At 49.7% G+C, this 21,631-nt stretch overlaps 1 protein-coding gene across 7 annotated transcripts in view; it reads right to left on the reverse strand.

Moving 5' to 3' along the window:
• Positions 1 to 21,631, reverse strand: part of WDTC1 (WD and tetratricopeptide repeats 1) — a 380,833-nt gene that overhangs the window by 98,597 nt on the left and 260,605 nt on the right. For all 7 annotated transcript variants that reach the window (XM_078682616.1, XM_078682614.1, XM_078682619.1 and 4 more), the window contains exons 13-14: positions 3,594 to 3,829; positions 2,962 to 3,130 (exon numbers count right to left, since the gene is read on the reverse strand). In XM_078682616.1, coding sequence (XP_078538742.1) covers positions 2,962 to 3,130; positions 3,594 to 3,829 — 405 coding nt within the window. The remainder of the gene's footprint in view (positions 1 to 2,961; positions 3,131 to 3,593; positions 3,830 to 21,631) is intronic.

Here is a 21,631-nt window from a genome sequence, read left to right on the forward strand (position 1 = left end):
AATAAGGCTTTGCTGGGCCAAAGACAAAATAAATAACAATACATCTGACAGTTTGGCCTGCAATCGGTTAATCTGGAAAGTACCACACCGAGCCACAAACTTATCCCAGTACCAAGCATACAGAGATTTTGTGGAAGAGTGCCAGAGTACTATAATGACATCAAAGACTTTAAGAGGGAGATCGAAATATCAACTGCTGCCTCTCCATCTCCATGCATTCAGGTGCAGGTTGCACAGTCCTGGGTACAAGACCCTGCCCTGCCGGTGCAACAGAAGGTCCTGCCAAAGAAACAGTGTGATCGGAGGACAGATGCTCAAGCCCAGAAGCTCCAAAAACCAAATCTCCTTGCCTAACTTGGGCCCAGTCATTCCTGATCTTCTTCAATACTCAGGGTAGGAGAGCTAATAGTTGAAAGGCATACACAAGTCAGATGCTCCAGTTCATACGGAATGCATCCTAGGGAGAGCCTTGTTGGGAACTCCAGGGAGCAAAAGTGTGGATAAAGCACATTCTTGGCAGTGGTGAAAAGATAAAACCAGGGTTTTCTCCATTAATGGAAGATGCCCTGCGCCACCTCTAGGTGTAACCTCATTTGAATACATCGGGCATGGTTTGCACAGTTCGTCCACTATGGCATTCAAAGATCCTGCTAGGTGGTGTAGCATCAGAAACACGCCAGAGGTGTACAGCCTCCTAGCAAAGGAACCAGGACCCAACCCCGCCTCTCGCTTGCTGCAGTAACCACATCAGTGGTGTTGCCTGTGAGACTCACAAATAATAGTAGAAGGAGCACTATCCTAATTATTTAGTTAATCAGAATCATAAGTTACGTTCCTAAAGTCACATTTCATTGTATCTCCATACATCCATGAAAACAGAAACCAATATATCAGGGGGAGAGAAACCCTTGATTTGTAGATCCGTAGAAGTCTTTCTTTTAATAGCGGTTTCATATAATACAAATACAGCCAAAGCGTTTCTTCCCACCATAAAGGGACTTCTTCAGGGCAAAGTGTAATTCGAAATGCCCCTCACAACAGACCTGCCAGCCCAAACAGTAGTTCTTTTGGACTTATGGAGGGACATCCACATAGCAGCCTGGCAAAGCTACAGGCCAGGCACCCTGTGTGACATTGCAGTGGTAGCAGTCTTGCCTCAGGTGGAGTAACCCTACAAACCTTCCAGGGGCTGCTTTTTTACCAAAACCTAGCAGATCTTAATGCACAGACGATCCAGTGAGATATTTTCCTTTTCGGCACTAAAGAGCTGATAGTGTGCCTCTGGTAAAATCAATCTAGAAACTAAGAGCCTTTTTTGGCTTCAATCAGTGCAGTCTCTCCTCCTCCTAAGATGGCTGCAGTGGAGCAAAGAACACCTGAAGAGTGATGTTCTGTCCGACATGAAATGGAGACTTCATGATTCAGAAGAAAGAAGGCTTGAGTCTGTAGAACCAACCAGTTTGCCTAAATAGAAAGTGGTACAAGGAGGGTTGATGGAGATGGCGTGTTGCTCGCTCATCAGTCTTGCCACGGTTATGGTCACAAGACTGTCTTTGAGATAAGTAGCCTAAGAAAGGGAGCACACATGAGAAATGTGAGACCAAATTTAAATCCCATGGAGCATAATACATGCAGAAAGAAGAAACATATAGTTAACCCTTCAGAATATGTATAACTATAGGTGATTCAAGCAATGAGGAATGGTCCTGCAACAGCAAAAAGGCATGAAGAAAAATCAAACGCTGTTTAACTGTGCCCAAAGGAAGTACTTGCTGGAATAAGGACAACGCAAACAACAGCCGTTTCGACAACTTAGCATGAAGTGAGTCAATCTGCTTGGCAGCTCACCATGTCAGTAACTTGTCACAATGGCAGCCATACACGGTCTTGGTTGAGGGACACCTGGCTGCCAAGATGACAACATCCTCTGGAGAAAGATCAAAAGTCTTCAACTCTCACAGCTTAGTCTCCAAGCATGGAGAAGGAGAGAGTGCAGGTTCGGATACAGGACCCTGCCCTACTGCTGTGACAGGAGATCCTGTTAAAGGTGCTGCCTGATCAAAGGACAGATGTTTATGCCCAAGAGTTCGGTATAACATACTCTCTGCGCCCTAACCAGAACTTGGAGCAGGAGAGGTATTAGTGGAAACGCTTCCACAGAGTTGTATGCCATCTATGTCTATTTTCAATTTCAATGTTGCTGATTGTAATGGTCCACTGGTACAATGGTTAACATTGATTAACATTGATTATCAAAGGTTGCTAGTCAGACAATGGGTAACAATTTAAGCATGTAAATGTATGTCAGATCAAATGATGGATGTCTTAATAGTTGCTTTCAAATGTTGCACAACTGTACTTTTAACTTCTCGGCTTTGTACCATTTAATTGCAACCCACTTGTATTTTTAGAGGTAGAGCATTTTACCAAATGTATTTCTGCAAGTGGTTTGCTATACAAGTATATTTTTGTTCAGATGCATTTATCTTATGTTTTGCATATGTCTGATCCTCTACTTCTAGTTTCAGTTGCTAGTTTTACCATCACTGCATTCAAAGAAGCCCCCTAGAACTCGCAAGACGGCTTGAATTTATGGTCTCTATTTACCTTGGATTTCGTTTTTGTTTGGTATTTTCATGAATACATTAAAGGGGAATGACTGGTGCTAATCTGGGCATTCAGTATAGGAGTCAAGTGCAAAAGGACCAGCTGCAAACCAAGGATAGCTGGTAGCAGCTGACAAATGGAATAAACAAATGCTCACAAAAGCAAAGAAATTACTTAAAATTACTTAAAATGCTAAGCATCACTAGACAAAAACAAGAGGGCAATCAGCTAGTGATTATGCGCATGAGTTAGCTTCAGATGTCAAGCTCCAGAGTGTCCACCCACAATTTAGTAGCCATCAGCGACATTTCTTTCCTCTATTATCTTGGACCCTGTGTTCTTATGATAGCTTACCTGCCAAAAAAGTTAGCCTCCTTGATATCAGTTGTGGTGTTGCAGTGACCACAGTAACGATGTTTATAGTCGAAGCTCCTTTCCCTCAGCACCATCTCATCCTCTGACAGGGAGTCCTTTCTTCCGGGGGCTCGCAACCGGATGGGGGCGCTGCCCTTCTTATCATCCGCTACAAGGAAGCACATACATTAAAACACAGATGTCTCAAAGGGCATGGCTGGCAGCAGGTCACTAAGTTTTATGGTCATGGATAGCAGATTCTGAAGGGTTGGCAGTAGATAGGGTGGCATGGGGTATTGTCTTGGACTTGGATGCAGAAGAGACTTTAAAATGTGACAGATTGTTTTAATGGGCAATTATCCCAGAGGTTTGGATAACGAAATGGCATTTGCAGCACTGCAAATTGAAGCCAAATTACCGCTAACCCCATCATAGGAAAGAAAGAGGAAGAGCTTCAGAAGCTCACGGCTTGAACCTTAATGCAGAGAAATATTAAGAATTAGATTGGCCACAGTCTGACTGTTGGCCCATTGACACTGCCCAACAGTCTTCCTAAAGCGGACATTACAGGCTGTTATCAAAGAATATACAATCTCTCAGAATGTAAGATATCAGGACCCTTGTCTACTCACAGCTGTCACTTTTGGAGAAGAGTGCTGCCTTGATGTCGCGGTCAAGGGCATCGCAAGCACTGCTGTGCGCCTGCTCTGGAAATTTTCCTCTGAAGTCATCCAGGCACTCTAGAGCCTCACTGACATACTTGAGCTCAAAGAGGCAGCGGGCCAAGCGGAAGTGGGCCTTCAAATGCAGAGGGTTCAGGGAGATGGCTTTCAGGCAATCTCTCAAAGCATCATAATGATCCCCGTCCCTGAAGAAAGACAAGAGAGAGACACTCACTGGCATAAGAAGAGCAGCTATTGCACAAGAGCATACAACGTTACAGGTCCCAGGGAAAATACGGACACACTGAGCAGGCCAAGAGGCACGCCCATGCACCACATGCAAATATTCTTATACACCTGCACTAGCCATCACTTATTGGTTAGAAGGGCCTGTAAAGCATTTCTTTCCTACAAAAAGAAGAACATCAATGGACAGTATAAACACAACAAGCAATATCACAGCACCACTGCACTAGGGCTGTGACACAAAACTAACTGCACCAGCACAACTTTAATATAGAATTTCAAAGAATTTGTGCTTCAGGAGGCAGGAGTTAGAAACTAGGCAACACCTGCAATTTGCTTCCAAATAAACCTCCCCAAGCATCAAGCTGATGTAAGAACAAGTTACTTACCTTCAGTAATGCTCTTTCTGGTAGAGACTAACTGGAGATTACTCACAATTTGAATACTCATTCCCCAGGTGTCAGACTGGATCTGGAAACTTATGAGCAGTACCACTGCAGGCCAGCAGGTGTTGCTGTGAGCCTACACGCGGAAGCCATTCTGCTACAGGAAATGACATGCAGGCCTACGTAGGCCCCACAGCCAAGCACTGACAATAGCTGCTTTCGAGGCGGCCAGTGCCCCAGATGCAGAGCCCAAACAGCAAATCGGCTTTGACCACTTTGCAGATTCCTAGACGTGGTATCTTATTAATGGATAGAGGCCAATTCACAGAACAGTGAGGAATCTGCCGTTAAATAGGGTCTCTACCAGAAGAGCATTTCCGAAGGTAACTTGTTCTATTAGAGACTTCTACCCAGACTCCTCACCTTTTGAAAAGATATCACAGCAGTAACTAACTGATTCGCTCCTGCTAAGCAGTTAATATCTGCCAGTAAAAATCTGCTGGCAGTTCCCGGGTTTAAGAGAGCAAGATGGGAGGTTAAGCCTTCTCCTATGCTGCAGCTAGGCTCTGGAATCTCCTTCCATCCTCAATCTCTGGACTGGAGTCTCACTCTCTCTTCCGTAGGGCCCTTAAGACTTGGCTCTTCACCAAATTGTCACTGTGCGCCTTTACGTATTCTCGTGTGGTGGCCCTTTCCACAGCGCCTTGACGCCTCTGGGCAAAGTTTGCGCTTTATAAGGCTAATATTCATTCATAAGAAGATGGGTCTGCACATTGGCTCAAACCAAGAAGTGCTGCAGGAACAAATGGGTGAAAGGTCCCTCTCTGTGAACCTGAATGTCCAGGCAGTAGTGCTCTGTGAACATATGGAGCGGTGCCCATGTATTCGCCTAGCAGATCCCCAGGACAGGAACTCCACATAGAAGCTTTAGCCCTGGTGCAAAAGGGCTTACAGACCTTCTGGAGGCTACCTTTTGGCAAATGAAAGAAGATATTGATGCAGAGTACTGGAGAGGTTCCTGCACAGCCTTGCCTTTTTTGACACAGCGAACCCCAACAAAAAGCTCATCGCCCACCTAGTGTCCCCTGGTATGATCGAAGCTCATTCCTCTTTTGGGGTCCAAGCATTGGAGTTTCTCCTCCTCCTTAGAGTGATGAGGCAGAGCACAGAAAGCCAGTAGGGTGACGATTTGACTGACTATGAATGGCGTCACAACTTTTGGTAATAAGGGTGCTCAGGTCCGGAGAATCTGGCGTCTCTTGAAAAAAAGTGGTGTACGGCTGGTTAGCACAGAGAGCCTGAGATTGCTCACTCACCTCGCGGAGGTGAAAGCGAGGAGGAGCAATGTATGGATGATGACTAGCCGCAAGGGACAGCTGTGAAGCGGCTGAAAGTAAGTGCCCATCAAATAAGTGAGGACCAAGTTATGGTCCCGCTAATGCATGAAGACAGAAGAGGGAAGAAACAAGTGTTGGAGAGATTTAATAAAAAAAAACACAACCAGGGACTTGAACAATGAGGGCTGGTCTGCCAACCATAAAAATGCCGAATGATACCCCTTAACTGTGCCAAAGCAAAGTCTTGCCAAGCAAGAGACAAACCGAATGCCAGATACCCTGGACTGGAAGAGGTGAATCTGATATGTGCCAGGCCAAATCACAAATTTGTCCCAACAACAGACAAATACAATTTGTCGAGGGATGTCTATCAGCCAAGAGGACATCAACCACCTCCGGAGTAAGGTTAAAGGAGTTAAGCTGTTCCCGCGCAACCGCCATGCATGAAGGTATAGATTGCGAAGGCCTGGGTGCTGAATCTTGCCCTCTTGTGACAACAGGTTCACCCAGCAGGGCAGCTTGATCCAAGGACAGATGATCAGGCCCAGGAGTTGTGGATACCATGGTCTATCTGGAGCCAATAGGATGACTTGGGTCCAGTCAATCCGGACCTTCAGAAGTTGGGGCAAGAGTGGTACCAGTGTGAAAGCATATAGGACTCCAAAGTTCCACTCTAGGCACAATGCATGCCCTCATGAGAAGTGCCATGGAAATTCCAGCGCGCAGAATGGTTGACATTGCTTGTTCGACGGAGGCGAATAGATCCTCCCCATTCATGAAACAATGTTTGTGCCACCTCCGGGTAGAACTGCAACTCGTGACCTACTAGGCGCTGATGGCTGAGCTGGTCTGCCCTGATAGTCCAGCATTTCTAAAGGCATAGTGCTACCTGGCATAGGGTCCAGGACCCCACACCGCCCTGCTTGTTGCAATACCACATGGTGGTGCTGTTGCTTGCAAGCACCTGCACCAGCATCACTCTGATGGATGGAAGAAAGGCTTTCAACATCAAGCAGTTGGACCCCAGGTCCGGGAAGTTTATCGCAGCAGTGCCTTTGCCGGATACCAGAGGACTCTGACCACCACCTCTCCCAGATGGTTGCCTCAACCCAGAAGGGATGCATCGGTCACCACTTTCTACTTAAGGTGGGTGAGGGAGAGCGTCTGCCACTGACCTCATTACAGTCCAGCAACTACCACTGCAGATCTTTTGCAGTCCCCTCCCAGATTTGAAAGTGGTCAGCGAGAACCCCTTGATGCTGAGCCCACTGAGGCTCCAGATACCACAGCAGAGCCCGCATATATTACTTAACAGGCTTGACCAATAGCATGCATGCAGCCTCGGAGTCTACTTCAATTAAATCCATGACAGAGAATGAATGATCGGGATCAGAGCCTGAATGTCCTGGCCTCTCCTTTTGATTTCAGCACGTTGACAGAGACCCCCAAAGACGGCAGGAGGATCACCGTAGTCTGAGGTGGTTAATAGGGTGCAGGTCTTAAATAGGATGAATGCCTGTGTCCTTCTTCAGCACCAGGAATAACAACGATAACCAACTTCTGGTGCAGGAACCCTCTAGATAGCCACTTTGGCCAAAATGGCTAGCACTTTCTGTAGTAAAATGAACAAATGGTCTCCCATCAGTTGCTCTGGGGACAGCGGAAGGTGTGGCGGAGGAGCAAGGCAAGGTGCATTCCTTCCGACTATCTGCAGGCCCCACATGTCCGAAGTGATGGTCTGCCAACCGGGCAATAATCATTAGATCCTGCCTCTAACTGGGTGGAAGTACTCGACCAAGGGCATGCTTAAGGGGTTTGGCAGGAGGGTCAGTGGCCCGATTTGCTGGCTGGCTACGGGGGCAGTGGTGCCGCAGCCGCAAAACTGCTGTGCAGCTTGCTTTGGCTGATGGTATGGGACACCTCTATCAAAGCTGCATAAGGAATGGTAGGCCTCAGAGACCCCGGAGCACTTTATCCAATGATCTTCTTAAGTGCTGAATTTCGCCTTTCTTCAGGAAGGCCTTGAATAGTCACGAAGGAAAGTCATTATGCAGCCTATAGAATTAGGCTACAGTGGTGAAGATTCTTCATCTTGTAGTAGCAAAAGGGGAATATCCATGGAAACAAGCAACTAATGCATGAAAAACTTTGTAAGGTAACAGAATAAATCTTTCACAAACGCTTTTGTTTTGTGAGAAAAGGATGAAGAATTGCAGGGCGGTGTAGCCCATAGGCTGCCATTATCAGGGAAGAAAAAGGAGACTGTGCCTTTAAGAACTGTGTGACTTCCAATATCCCATAATGAATGCTCAGCCAGAGGCAGTTACCTCAGTTCTTTTTATAGGCTGTACTAGCTGAATAATAGCAGAGCATGGCAGTGTCTGTCTAATCCACTGGGTAGGAGGTTGCTTATGACTATCATGGAAATATCCCTACGAGAGCACAGGAGTTAAAGGTAAGAAACTATACATTCTCATGTAGGGTATCTCCATGTATAGTCCTCGAATAGAGTAGCAAACCCAACTCGCCCTCCCCCCGAAGTGGTGGAGCAGACAGAAACAATAGCGAGATAGATAGCTAAGCAAAGGGATTTCTGAAGGATGTCTGTCCCACTTGAGCATCCATTCTAGCATCAGAGTCCAGACAGTGGTGCCTAGTGAATGTGGGGACTGACCTCCATGTAACAGCTTTGCAGATATCTGCCAAGGTAAAATTTCTCATCATACCTTGCCCATAGTGGAGTGTGCTTTGGGTTTGGCAGCGAGAGTCTTATTAGCTAGCTGATAGCATAACAGGATGCAAGAGACAATCCACCTGGAAACTGACTGTTTGGAGGTAGCCAGACCTGTGCGAACTGGGCCATAATTGATTAACAATAGTTGTGATTTGTGAATACATTTAGATTTTATCTAGATAAAACTTTAAAACGCTCTGTACATCCAGAGAGTAAAGTGCTCTCTCTGCTGGACGCAGATGTTATTGCCACAAGTAAAGCAGTTTTTAACGTGAATGCTTTATTTATGGGCTCAAAGGGTGGTAGTATCAGACATGAACAAACCACGTTGAGTTCCCATGGAAGGGAGGGGCGCCTAACAGTGAGAAAGACCTTCTTTAACTCCTCCAGGAAATCTTTGATGACAGGAATCTTAACCAAAGAGGTTTGTGAAGGACTTTTCCTGTATGCTGAGAGAACAGTGACGTGGACTTTGATGGTAGAGAATTACAGGCCAGATTTAGCAAGGTGCAAAAGATATGGGAGAATAACATCCTCCTGGCAAGATGTAGGGTCCATCAGTCTGGATGAGCACCAGATACAAAATCTCTTCCATTTGAAAGCATATGCAGACCGAGTGGATGACCGCTTTGCCTCCTTCAGAATCTCCATACAGTCTTAAGGAAGGTTTATTTGGCCATACTGTACTATCTCAGGAGCCAAGCAGTCAAATTCAAGGAGGAGAGGTTGGGGTGTAACATTTATCCTCCGGATTTTGTCCAGAGGTCTGGCTTGCATGGTACCCTGAGATGTGGACAGAGCAACTGGTGAAAAAGGTCAGGGAACAACAATTGTCTCAGCCACTCTGGTGCGATGAGGATCATCTTGGTTGTCGTGGTTGAAAGCTTGAGCAGGACTGCAAGGATCAGGGGAGTAGGTGGAAAAGCAGAGAAATGTGTTGGACCAGTCGATCCATAGGGCATTCCCCAACAATTCTGCATGGTAAAACCTGGCAGCGAAGTCGCAGCATTTTAGGTTTTCTGTTGTGGCGAAAAGGTCAGTAGAAGGTGTGCTCCACAAGTGGAAGATATCTTGCACAACCTCTTCGTTCAACAACAGATGAGCGCCCTGCTGATCTCATCTGCTTGGACATTCTGAAAGCCCGGAAGGTGAGTGGCTTGTACCTTCAGATTACTGGCGAGGAGCCAGTGCCAGATCATCTGGGCCTGTTGTGACAGGGCTTTGGGCCTTGTTTCATCCGTTTGTTCAGGAAGTACATGGTGGTTGTATTGTTCCTCTGAAGAAGCAGGTTGTCAGTTGTGAACGACAGGTAAAACGCCCTGAGCGACAGGTGAACTGCGTGTAGTTGGAGGAGACTGATGTGGCATGTCCTCTTCTTCGGAGACCATGTGCCTTGTATTTGCAGGTGACCGGATGCATCCGTCATGATGGTCTATGTTGGATCCTGTTGGTGAATTGCCATCCCTTGCAGGGTGCTTGGAGAACACCACCACTTGAGTGACCTGATGGCACGAAGGGATATAGTCATCCGGTCTTCCATGTTTCCTGACAACTGGTCCCCCATGTGTAGGCGAGCGTTGGGAGTTAAAAAGATGCAGTAGGCCATCGAACCGAGAAGTGAGAAGATTATTCGGACTGTTGAACGACATTCGTTGGAGAGAGTGACATTTCTGGAGAAAGGATATGTGTCTTTCCTCTGACGGACAGGTACTCTGTGTGTTAACGCAGAGGTATCAGTAGCAGTAGCAGCCTTGGCCCTGGGGGATTAGGCCCACAAGCCTCCAGGAGGCTGCTTCTTAACTAGAGTGTAGCAGACTTTGATGCAAAGTGCAATCATTTGAGAGATGGTTCTCGTTTGCACAGCCCTGCCTTTTTTCGTGGATGTGAATAAGATAAAGAGAGGTGATCTTTGTATGACCAATGTAAAAATACAGAGCTCATTTTGGATTTAGACAGTGGAGCTTCTCCTCTTCCTTGTAAGAATAAGGTGGATCGAAAAATGTCAGCAGCATAATGTTTTGACTGACGTGGAATGAGTCTTTAACTACAGTAGGAAGGAGACATGAGTAAGAAATACCAGTTTATGCAGATAAAAGCTAGTGTACAGAGTGTTCATTGAAAGAGGATGGAACTCACTCACCCTCCTGGCTCATCTAATGGTCACAAAAAAGACCGTATTAAGAGTTAGAAGTCTCAGATGACAGCTGTGTATGGGCTTGAGTGGGGAGTCCAAAGAAATGTCAGGACCAAATTAAGGTCCTACTGGGTCATAATGAAAAAGGTAGGAGGGACAAATGTTGCAATCCTTCAAGAAAACATGTCACTACAGTTGACTAAACAGTGAGTGCCAATCCAGCAACCACAGAAAATGCAGTGATTGCAGAAATAGACCCTTAAACGGTGCCCAAGGCAAAGCCTAGCTGCGCCAACGACAGTGCCTCCGACAAAGAGACAGAAAGTGGATCAACATGTGAGGAACACCAAGCCACATATTTGTCCCAAAGCCAGGTGTGTACAGTTTTTACTGAGGGACACCTTGCTGCCAAGACAACATCATAAATCTCGAGCAAGATCAAAGGCATTTAACTGTCGCCACTCAATCTCCAAGCATTAAGATGGAGTGTGTGCAAGTTCAGGAGACGGACCCTGCCCTGCTGCTGTGACAGAATGTTCTCCTGAAGAAGTAGCCTGATCAGAGACTAGATGCCAAACGCTTTTTGCTCAGTCCGGACCCACTAAGATGGCTTAGACCCAGTTGGTCCTGATCTTCTTGAGAACCTGGGGGGGAATCAGCCATATTGGTGAAAAGGCCTACGGGAGTCTCGGTTTCCAGTGTAAGCAGAACGCATCTGAGCAAGAGCTGCTTTGGAAACACAAATGTGCAGAAGCACAGACATTGCATGTTCTCAGCAGTAGCGAATATATATCAAGGTGGGGGCGGAGCTAGCGAGCGCCAAGAATGGCCGTATAGTACCCGAGCTCCGCAGGCGCCACCAACAAAATCCTGCTCTATCCTGAATAGATGAACTTGTTTCGACACCCTTGACACCCCCAGTGCTGGCGGAACCTCCGGTGACCGGTCTGATCCGTCTGGGAAGGGTACGCAGCGGTCCAGACGGAGGCTGCCGACTTGCTCTCCCGAGCGCCGAGTAGGCCCGCAGACCGCGGCCTCTGGTGAACCCTCAATCCGCCTTCAGTGGGGAGTAGTGCGGCTGGCGAGCGCGAACACCTCGGCGGTGTGCACCGATATCACCCCAGGCTGCAGCGGACGCGGCGGGAGGAAGCGGGCGCCACGACAAGCTCACGGCGGCCCCCGGGGCCGGCCGCAACGCGCCCACAGTAACGACGGTGAGTCCGATCCGCCGGGATCGAGGAAACCAGCGACGCCATTTTGGCCGCGACTGACGCTGTAAGCGGGGGAGGCTGCGGCGAACGCTACCGGAGCAAGAGCCACATACTTAAGGAAAACAGAGGCGCGGCGCACCCTAGAGTCTGGGGTGGCCACCCTCCCCCACCAACATTACTTTCATTCAGGCGGAGTGACGACACTGTACCACGCGATGACCAGGGACTGAGCATCGGGGGCAATAAAGACTCCTGCAGAAGCTCGCTCCACTATCCGACCCGCCTGGTTCACACACCAGCGGCGCCATTGGGGGGTCGGCCAACGTGATCCTCGCTTTCTCAGGAGGACAGTGACAACACAGAGTGGGGCTCCCATCGTCCGGGCCCGGACGGACGTACTCATTCTCCACACCATTGAGAGAGTAAGAGGGTGAGGTAGGAGCAATTTTACCCCTGATATTTTTCACGCTGGGAAACGGGTGAAGCACTCTGACGGAGGGGCGTCTGACCGTGCCACTACAGTTCCTTTGGCATTTGCGCATAGTTGCCGGTGGCACTCGGCGAACCACAAGACACTGCCAAACATGGGTAAAGGGGACAGGACACAGAGTAAGCTCCCCTTCTCGCAGAGGCGATTACCAGTGCAAAGCCCTCAGGCACAACGCGACGAGGAAGCGCGGACAGGGGAGATGCAAGCGGAAGACTCCGATATAAAGACCATGCTCCGCTCCATGGAGCAAAATAGTCAGATGAATATAGCGGCGTTGGGATCCAAGATGGACACCATGTCCTACAGAATGGACCGCATGGCGGAACGTCTCGACAAGCACGCGGAGCGGTACGACATGGCTGACCGGCGGATCACGGAGGTGGAGGAGGCCCAAACGGAACTGGACACAGCGAGACGGCGGGCGGAGACACTCATAAGAACGCTCCAGGATAAAACGGAGGATTTGGAGGCGAGGTCCCGTCGCTGCAATCTACGCATCACAGGCCTTCCGGAGACCACTCAGACGGGGAAGATGGAACTGTTCATAGAACGATTGCTCACCACCCTGCTAGGTGACGAAGTGTTCTCAGCAATGTTTGTCGTGGAGCGCGCACATCGCACGCTTGGCCCGCAGCCACAACCAGGTTACCCTCCCCGTCCAGTCATAGCAAAGCTCCTAAACTACCGAGACAGAGACACAGCACTTAGGCTTGCACGAGCCAAGGGGGATCTGAAATATGAGGGGTCCACGATTTCCATCTTTCCGGACTTTACGGCTAGGGTGCAGGAGGCACGGAAACATTTCGCCCCTCACAAGAAGCGTCTCAGAGACATGGGCCTTGATTATGCAATGTTGTATCCGGCCAAATTGCTAGTGAACAGACAAGGACACTCGCATATTTTCACGGACCCGGCGGAGTTACAGAAGGCCATGAAAACATGGGCTAGGGAGAAGAAAGATGACCAAGCCGACAACCGGAAAGAGGCGGAGGACAGCCACTTGAATGACCAGGAATGACGTGGAGCTTCTGCGCCTGGTGCTCTGTGAATCTTGTGTAGAAGACTATCGGCCCTTGGCGACGTGAAGGAACTGGCCCGGGGGAAGAATCCCACAGGGAAGATGTGACAGATAAGTGGGGCAGGGGTGCGGAAGTATAGATGTGCCACTCTGTGTCTTGAACTTTTCTGAACGCATGGACTGGGTCCCCCTGACTCATATACGAACTAGCGGGCTGTGGTGGTTACCTGGGGGGTTGCGAGGGTGGAAGGGATAACTACGGTGAAACGAAGTGAAATACCACTGTGGTTTACATGTTGTAACTCTGACACATAATTGGTGGTGCGGGGTGGGGAGAGGGGACTGGGCGCAAGAATCGAGAGTTGGGCGCAGAGTACGAGTAGCTTGCTGCCTTTACCCCTGAGCGTAATGCATGCGGGTTTGTTGACTTTGTTGACAGGGAGGGATGGGTGGGATGGGGACCTGCAAGGCCAAATTGGGGTGGGTCTGCTGTGGGTGGCGGGTGGAACGTTGGGGACGGGGTTTGGGTACATATTGTTGTTTTGTTTGACTGCGTTTGTGCTGCCTGCTGACTTTTGGTTTGCTGCCTCTTACATGCCACACAGCCTGTGCGATTTCGTCCCATTGGGGCACCCCGAGACCTTTTCACACTTACTGCAACACCTATGCTAACTGACAAGGTCGTAGCTGAACCCCCTACGCCGCAAGAGGGCACTGCTCCGGATCACCTGAGGGCTCTGACATGGAATGTTGGGGGTTTAAACGACTTTAAAAAACTGCGTACGGTTCTCAGTTACTTGCGCAGACACCGCATAGATCTCGCACTTATACAGGAGACTCATTTACCCCTTACTAGTAAAATGCTGACGCACAGGGGCTTGGCGGGCTGTACTGTGGCAGCGGGTTTTACTACTCACTCGAGGGGAACGATCACATGGGTCAACCCGCGCTCCAAACTCACACTGACATTACTGGAGGCTGACCCCGGAGGTCGCTATGTACTATGCAGGTGTCGGGGAAAGGGGCACGATTTGTTAGTGGTAAATGTATATGGCCCGAACTATGACTCACCTGATTTTTACACAGAGCTGGCCCGGAAGAGCAAGTCGTATGAGCACAAGAACATGCTATGGGGAGGGGATTTCAACTTAGTACTCGACCCGAATCTAGATAGGTCGGCGGGACCCCCCGGGGCATTTCGGCAGCCGCCGCGGTGGTCCAGACCGAACTGGTACAATTAGATCTCCTGGATGTGTGGCGCAGCAAACATCACTCCAGAGGGGGGTACACACACTACTCCGCTTATCATGCACTACATACCAGAATAGATTACTAGCTAGCTTCCCAACAGCTTTGCAATAGTGTAAGGGACTGCCTGATACTGCCACGCACACTGTCAGATCATTCTCCTCTCCTCCTGATTCTGGAGACGCCGGTGCACAGGATCCCCCCCTTTACGTGGCGCTTTCCTCCGTACTCCCTACTGGATGAGGTTTTCCGAGGAGAAATTGCCGAGGAAATAGATAACTTTCTTGAGAACAATGTGGGCTCGGTGGACAGCTTTCAGACGCTTTGGGAGACGTTTAAGGTCTATGTACGCGGGATAGCAATGGCCAAACACTCCAGTGTCTTGAAATCGATTGGGCAAAGACTCCAACATCTTGAGAATCAGCTCTCAGAATTGGAAAAGAAGCAGAGGGAGGAGCCTGAGGGTGATGCCCTGCCCAGAATTAAACAACTGGTGTCGGAGTATAACGCAGAAGCGGACAGGGAAGTACAGCATATGGGTAAATACGCCTCTGCCCGCACATATGGCGAGGGCGAGATACCTGGCTCTCTCCTGGCCAAAATAGTCCGTAACGAACGACGTCAACTGAGAGTGGGCAAACTGATGTCGAGCACGGGGGGAGGTCCTTACGGAAGAAGAGCAGATACTAGGGGAATTTAGGCAGTACTACTCCTCCCTGTACAAGTCTAGGTCATCGGGTATGGAGGAGGCAATTGATGACTACCTGGGCTATATCCGAATGCCGCAACTGTCAAACTCACAGAGAGAATTCCTCATGATGCCCATAGAAATAGGAAATAGTAGAGGCTCTCGAGGGCATGCGGTCCGGTAGTGCACCAGGAGCTGACGGGCTGACGGTTGGCTTCTATAAGGCCTTTAAAGAACAATTGGTGCCCTACCTCTCCACGCACTTTGATGATATTTGCATGGAAGGCAGCATGCCTGCAACCATGAGAGAAGCTCTCATTATAACACTCCTGAAGCCGGGGAAGCCCTCCACTGAATGCAGCTCATACAGACCTCTGTCTTTAATCAACGTGGATGCGAAGCTGTATGCTAAGGTACTTGCGACACGCCTCGCATTACTTGTCCCGGAACTAGTTGCCCCACAACAGGCCGGGTTTATCCCTTCCAGGAACCTCACGTACAACATCCGCACGGTGTTAGGGACGATGCAGCACGTGAAGCCGGAGAATAAGGCTTTGGCAGTCTTTCTCGATATGGAGAAGGCGTTCGACTCCGTAGAGTGGCCTTTCATGTCGAGAGTGCTCAGAAAGCTGGGGCTGGGCGAACCCTTCCTACAAATGATAGGAGCCTTGTACTACAAACCAACGGCCAGACTCCGACTAGGGGATAGGGTCACGGAAGCGTTTGAAATTTGCAGAGGTACCAGACAGGGCTGCCCCCTCTCACCGCTATTATACGCCCTAGTGGCAGAACCCCTAGCATGTGCGTTGCGGGAATACCACAGTCATGAGGGCATCAGTTTCCCAACGTACAAGATATGTATCTCCACGTACGCAGATGATACGCTCCTGTACGTTCGAGACCCAGAACTCAACCTTTCCCCCGTACTGAGGGAGCTAGTTCAGTTCGGGGCGCTGTCTGGTCTGCAGGTTAACTGGACAAAATCGGTGGCATTTCCACTGACTCCGGTGACCCGTAAATTTGTTATGGATTACCCACTACAGTGGTCAGAAGACCCGGTTAGATACCTGGGCATACAGCTACATCCAGATCCAGACATCTTGGTGAGGGAAAATTACGGAGTCGCCTATACCAAGTTGACCGAGGATATAGACAGATGGTGTAAATTACCGTTGTCCCTGACGGGCCGTATTGCACTAATGAAAATGATTGTGCTTCCGAGGTTTTTATTTCTATTCAACAGCATTCCGGTGATCCTATCTAAGGCCTTCTTTAGAACGATGACGCAAGCTCTCACGCGGCTGGCGTGGGGTGGTAAGCAACCGCGGGTCCAGTGGCAAATTCTGACGCTCCCATATGATCAAGGTGGTCTAGCTGCTCCGGACCTGGAAAGGTATTATAGGGTAGCACAAGCGACGCATTTACATACCTGGATACATGGAGACCGCAATATCCCCCATGTAATTCTGGAGACCTTGTTCACGGATCCACTCCCCCCACCGGCTACTGTATTCGAGCCGGCCACGCGTCGCATAGGAATGCTGGATTCGATTACCACGACGAATCATGCATGGCACGCTCTGGCCAGGAGTCAGGACAGTGCTCTACTATACTCCCCTCTTGTGCCAATTGACTGGGCCTTGTGGCTAGCGCCGCTAAGGGAGAAAGGGGTCACGCGCGCCCTTGGACAACTAGGAATACTGAAACTGGGAGACTTGTTAATGGATGGGGCGGTGGTCACCTGGGAGCAGGTTTCCACTTCACAGGCCTCCGTGTCGTTGCTGCACCGTTTTCATCTACACAGGGTCCGTGCAGCACTTCGTGAGCTGCTGGGCCCGGCCATGGCAGAACCCCCCGAACTTCCGGAGCTGACCTATGTCATAAAAACGCCCTCTTCCAGCAAATTGATATCGCGATTATACAAGGCAGGGCAGCACAGAGCGGATCTGCCACCCTCGAAGGCACGATTGGCATGGCAGCGGGACCTGAATACACAGATAGAAGACTCAATGTGGAAATACTGCTGCCAAAATACTGAAAAAAGTGTCGCTCAATGCCAGGCACAGACTCATCCACTTTAAAATTTTTGCAACGCGTTTATTACACTCCAGAACGTCTACACAGATACGGACTCCGACGAATGCCGGAGTGTGAATGCTGCCACGCACCGCTGGGTGACTTCATGTATCTGGAGTGGTCCTGCCCGGGAATCAATAAATTTTGGGAGGACGTTTTTCTAGAGCTAGGACTAATACTTGAATTGGAGATCCCAGTTGACCCGGCGCTGGCGTTGCTGGGACACACCAGGATACTTCCACCGGCGACACGTCGCCTGGCAGATATGGGGCTACTTATGGCACGACGAGCTGTGGCGCAATGCTGGATGCGCGGCCCGCTTCCGACCAAGCGCCGATGGGCCAGTGATATGCTGTATAGCTGCACCCAATCACAGCACTATAGTGAACTCCTACCCCCTGTCAGTAGACCAAAACATTTTTGTGACCTGTAACTAACTTTCAGGTCTAACAAATACACCACGGAAGCAGATCAGGAGGAGATTGAGAAGCAGAAGGAAGGGGAGGAGGGTCTTGTGACTTTTGAGGCAGAGCACCCCATAGTTCAGGTGGGATAGCGGGCGAGACGTGTGGTACCCAGGTGTCGCTAGGAGGGCATGGGATAACTGTAGATGACACGGGCAAGTAGCACGTACAGAGCAGGGGGGCCTGACGGGGGCGGGTAGAAGGCAAGTGGAAATGACCAAGAGCAGCGTAGAGGTGCACGGGGTGACACATGGAACTGGGACGGCAGAGTAGCAGTTGCGGTAGAAGCGTAGGCAGTCAGGGGGGGGGGGTTGGTTGGGCGGGATTGTTGCGGGAGTTATGTTAGACTTAGGGTTAGGTTCGCGTACACACACACTTCACTGAATGACCCCTAGCGGCGTTGCGCCATCACGTCCACATTTGCCCAGGGAAGAGGGAGCGGGGCGGAGGGCACCGGCACATTTGGAAAGCAGACCGGGATGGAACCCTTAGGCCTTGTATCGCCGGACCCCCGGGTTGACGGCGCATTGACTGTATATGTTGATTCTGTTCTCCGTATTGACACTGACCTAATTTGCTGCCGGCCCCAGGGTTGTAGGCGGAAAGCTGTGTGTGTGCACTGATGACGAATAAAAGTTTATACCCAAAAAAAAAAACTAAAATAATTGAAAATAAAACTAACTCAAAAAAAAAAAATATATATATATATATCAAGCCAAAGTTCTCCCTATTCTCGGAAGAGATATTACGCCACCTCCGGATGTAGATGCCATTCGTGATCTGCAAGGCATCAAAGGTTGAATTTGTTTGCCCTGGCTTTCAGAGATTCCGCCAGGTGTTGCACGACCATGAAGATGTCCTGGTGCTCCAACCAAGTCCAGAGACGCATAACCTCCTCACACAGGGTCCACAACTCCACTCTGCCTGGTTTGATGCAATACACTGTGGTGGTGGGCGTTGTCCGTGAACACCTGAACCAGTCTTCCCTTGCTCTATATGAGGAAGGCTTTCAATGCCAAGCGGATGGGCCTCAGCTCCCTAAGATCGATAGGGAGATAAGATTTCTCCTGAGATCCGAATCTCTGATCTCCACCTCTCACAGGTGGCTGCTCCAACCCAGAAGTGATGCATCGGTTACCACTGTCCGCTCCAGGTGGAAAAGGGAGAAATGGTCTGCCGCTGATCCAATCATGGTTCTTCAACCACCACTGCATATCTTTTGCAGTCTTCTCCGAAACCTGGACCAAGGCGAAGAGATTCAGCTGGTGCTGTGCCACCTGAGACTTCAGATGCCACTGCAGAGCCCGCATATGCCATTGAGCATGCCTTACCTGCAGGTTGCAGGAGGTCATCATAACCAGCAGCCTCAGAGTCAGTTTCACCAAAAACCCGGACTGAGATTTAATCATCAGGATCATAGCCCGAATGACCTGGACTCTCTGCTCCAGAGGATAAGCACAGAACTGCACTGTGCCCAGAATGGCTACACTGCAACGGAGAAGGAGTCAAGGTGTGACTTCAGCATGTTGATAGTGAATCCTAGCAAGTGTTTAAGGTTCGCCATAGTCTGGAGGCTGGCGACGACTGTCTGTGGCAAGCCCGCCTTTAACAGCCAGTCATCGAGGTAGGGGAAGACTAGAACAACCTTGATAACTGCAGGTTTAATGCAACCACCGCCATCACTTTATTGAACATCCGAGGGGCTCCGGTGATGTCAAAGGGGAGAACAGCAAACGTGAAATGCTCCTGGTGTACTGTGAACCGCAGGTAACACCTATGGGCCTGTAGAACGTGAATGTGGAAATATGCATCCTGGTAGTCCAAAACTACTATCCAGTATCTGGGGTCTACAGCAGACAGGACCTGAACCAAGGTGAGCATCTTTAATTTCTCTTTCTGTAGGAAGGCGTTAAGAGGGCAGAGATCAAAAATAGGATGGAGGCTTCTGTCCTTTTTCAGCACCAGAAAGTAGCGGGAATAACAACCACTCCCTACTTCCGATGCTGGCACCCTCTCAATGGCTCCTCTGGCCAGCATAGTCTGCGTTTGAAGAAGCACCATCTCTTCTTGCTCTAGCAGCCGTTCAGAGTACACTGGCTCGGTAGGCTGAGTTTCCAAAAACGGAAGGGCATAACCCTGCTGCACGATTTGGAGCACCCAGTTGTAAGAGGTTACTGCTTGCAACTAGATCAGGTGGTGCCTGATCCTGCCACCAATGGATAGGTGTGCTGTGTTGAGGAACCCCAAAAGAGGTTTGGAAGCTGTGGCAGCCAGAGGGGCAGAGTACTGGACAGTACTCTGGTGTGGGCTCCAAGTCCTCTGTGGGAACCACATCCCCATTCACATAATGAGTGAGAATCCAGCAAGCATAGGGGGTTAAGGTTGGAATTGCAGACTCTCATGGAAGCCCCTGCCACAGAAGGGCCGAAAGGAGGGTTGCTGCTATTATTGGGTACTCAAGGAGAGGACTAGGGATCTGTCAGTGACTCAATTCTCCTTAAAGCGCTCCAGCGCCGGGTCTGATTTTTTACCCAATAGGTGGGAGCCGTCCAAGGGCATGTCTATTATGGAAGATTGGAAATCCCCTGAAGACCCCATCAATCTCAGCCAGGTATGGTGGCGGAGTGCCACAGTTAAAGCCATGGTTCTGGCTATTGAGTCAGTGGTTACTGGTCCACAAAATGGTGAACTTTGTTGCCTCCTGGCCATCTATCAGCGCTTGGTTCCGGCCTCGGAACCGGAATGGCGTGATTGGTGGCCAGTTGATAAGTGCCCCCCCGCCCAGCCATCTTTGGCTGCCAAAAATCTGGGAGTCAAGGTCGATAATGGCCTTACGTTCAGATCGCACATTCTTGGTCTGACGGGCACCTGTTTTGGCATCCTTAAGATGCTCCGGAAGTTCCTACCCCTGCTTACAGAGGAGCATAGGAAGATCATTGTCCAAGCTCTTATAGGATCTAGACTGGACTATGCTAATGCTCTCTACTTAGGGCTTCCGAGGTATCTGATCCAAAGGCTGCAAGTGGCGCAGAACGCTGCGGCTCACGCCATATTCGGCCTTCACAGGCGGGCAAGAACATCTGGGGTGCTACAGGCACTTCACTGGCTTCCCATCCGAAAGCGGATAATGTTCAAAACATTGACGCTGGTGCATAAGGCACTCTCTGGCTCCGGAGCTAAGAGTCTGCAGCGCAGATTGGCCTTCCACTGTCCGGCCCGCTCTCTGCGGTCGGAATCTTTGTTCATGGCCGTGGTGCCTCGCGTGAGGAAGGCCCGCATTGGGGGTCGTTCCTTTAGCCTCAAGGCCCCCCAGCTGTGGAACTCGTTGCCCCTTGCTTTACGCAGCATCTCTAGTTTGCTCCTGTTCAGGAAAAACCTGAAGACCTGGCTTTTTAATCTTTAGGTTGTTTTTCTTCTATCCCATTTTTCTTTCTCCTTTCTGTCTACGGTTATGTTTTTTAACCGCTGAGCCGCCCTCTGAAAGCGCCGGGACACTCTCGTTGAGTAGCCGTGCGCTATATAAATAAAAGTTAACATAACATAACATAACATGTCTCAGCCTTCTTTGGGAAGCAGCTGCGCAACCAATTCCCAAAAGGTATGAATACCGCAATGCCAGGCTGGTAGAAGAAAAGAACATCTTCCCAAAGGCATCCAGCCTCTTTGATTTCCAGTCTAGTAGAGTGGTAGGTAATGCACTTGCATTATGTTTAGCAGTCGAGGCCTGCACCACTAGGCTCTCAGCGAGATGCTGGGTGAGGTAGGCAGGGTTTCAGGGGGCAGGGCAATTGCGATGGGCAATCATCCGGTTTACTGGAGCCCCCATGCAGGGATTAGCCCAGGCTCTCAGAAGAACATAGGTGAGTGCCTCATTAAAGGGGATCAGGAGCTATGCAGAGCTTCCTCTTGGTTGAAGCACCTCCGTCAAGACGTTGGTTTTTCCTCAGAGGGTAGCTGTAGGTCAAGGAACTCTGCT

This window comes from Lissotriton helveticus, chromosome 3_1, assembly GCF_964261635.1.
Source record: "Lissotriton helveticus chromosome 3_1, aLisHel1.1, whole genome shotgun sequence".
NCBI lineage: Eukaryota > Metazoa > Chordata > Amphibia > Caudata > Salamandridae > Lissotriton > Lissotriton helveticus.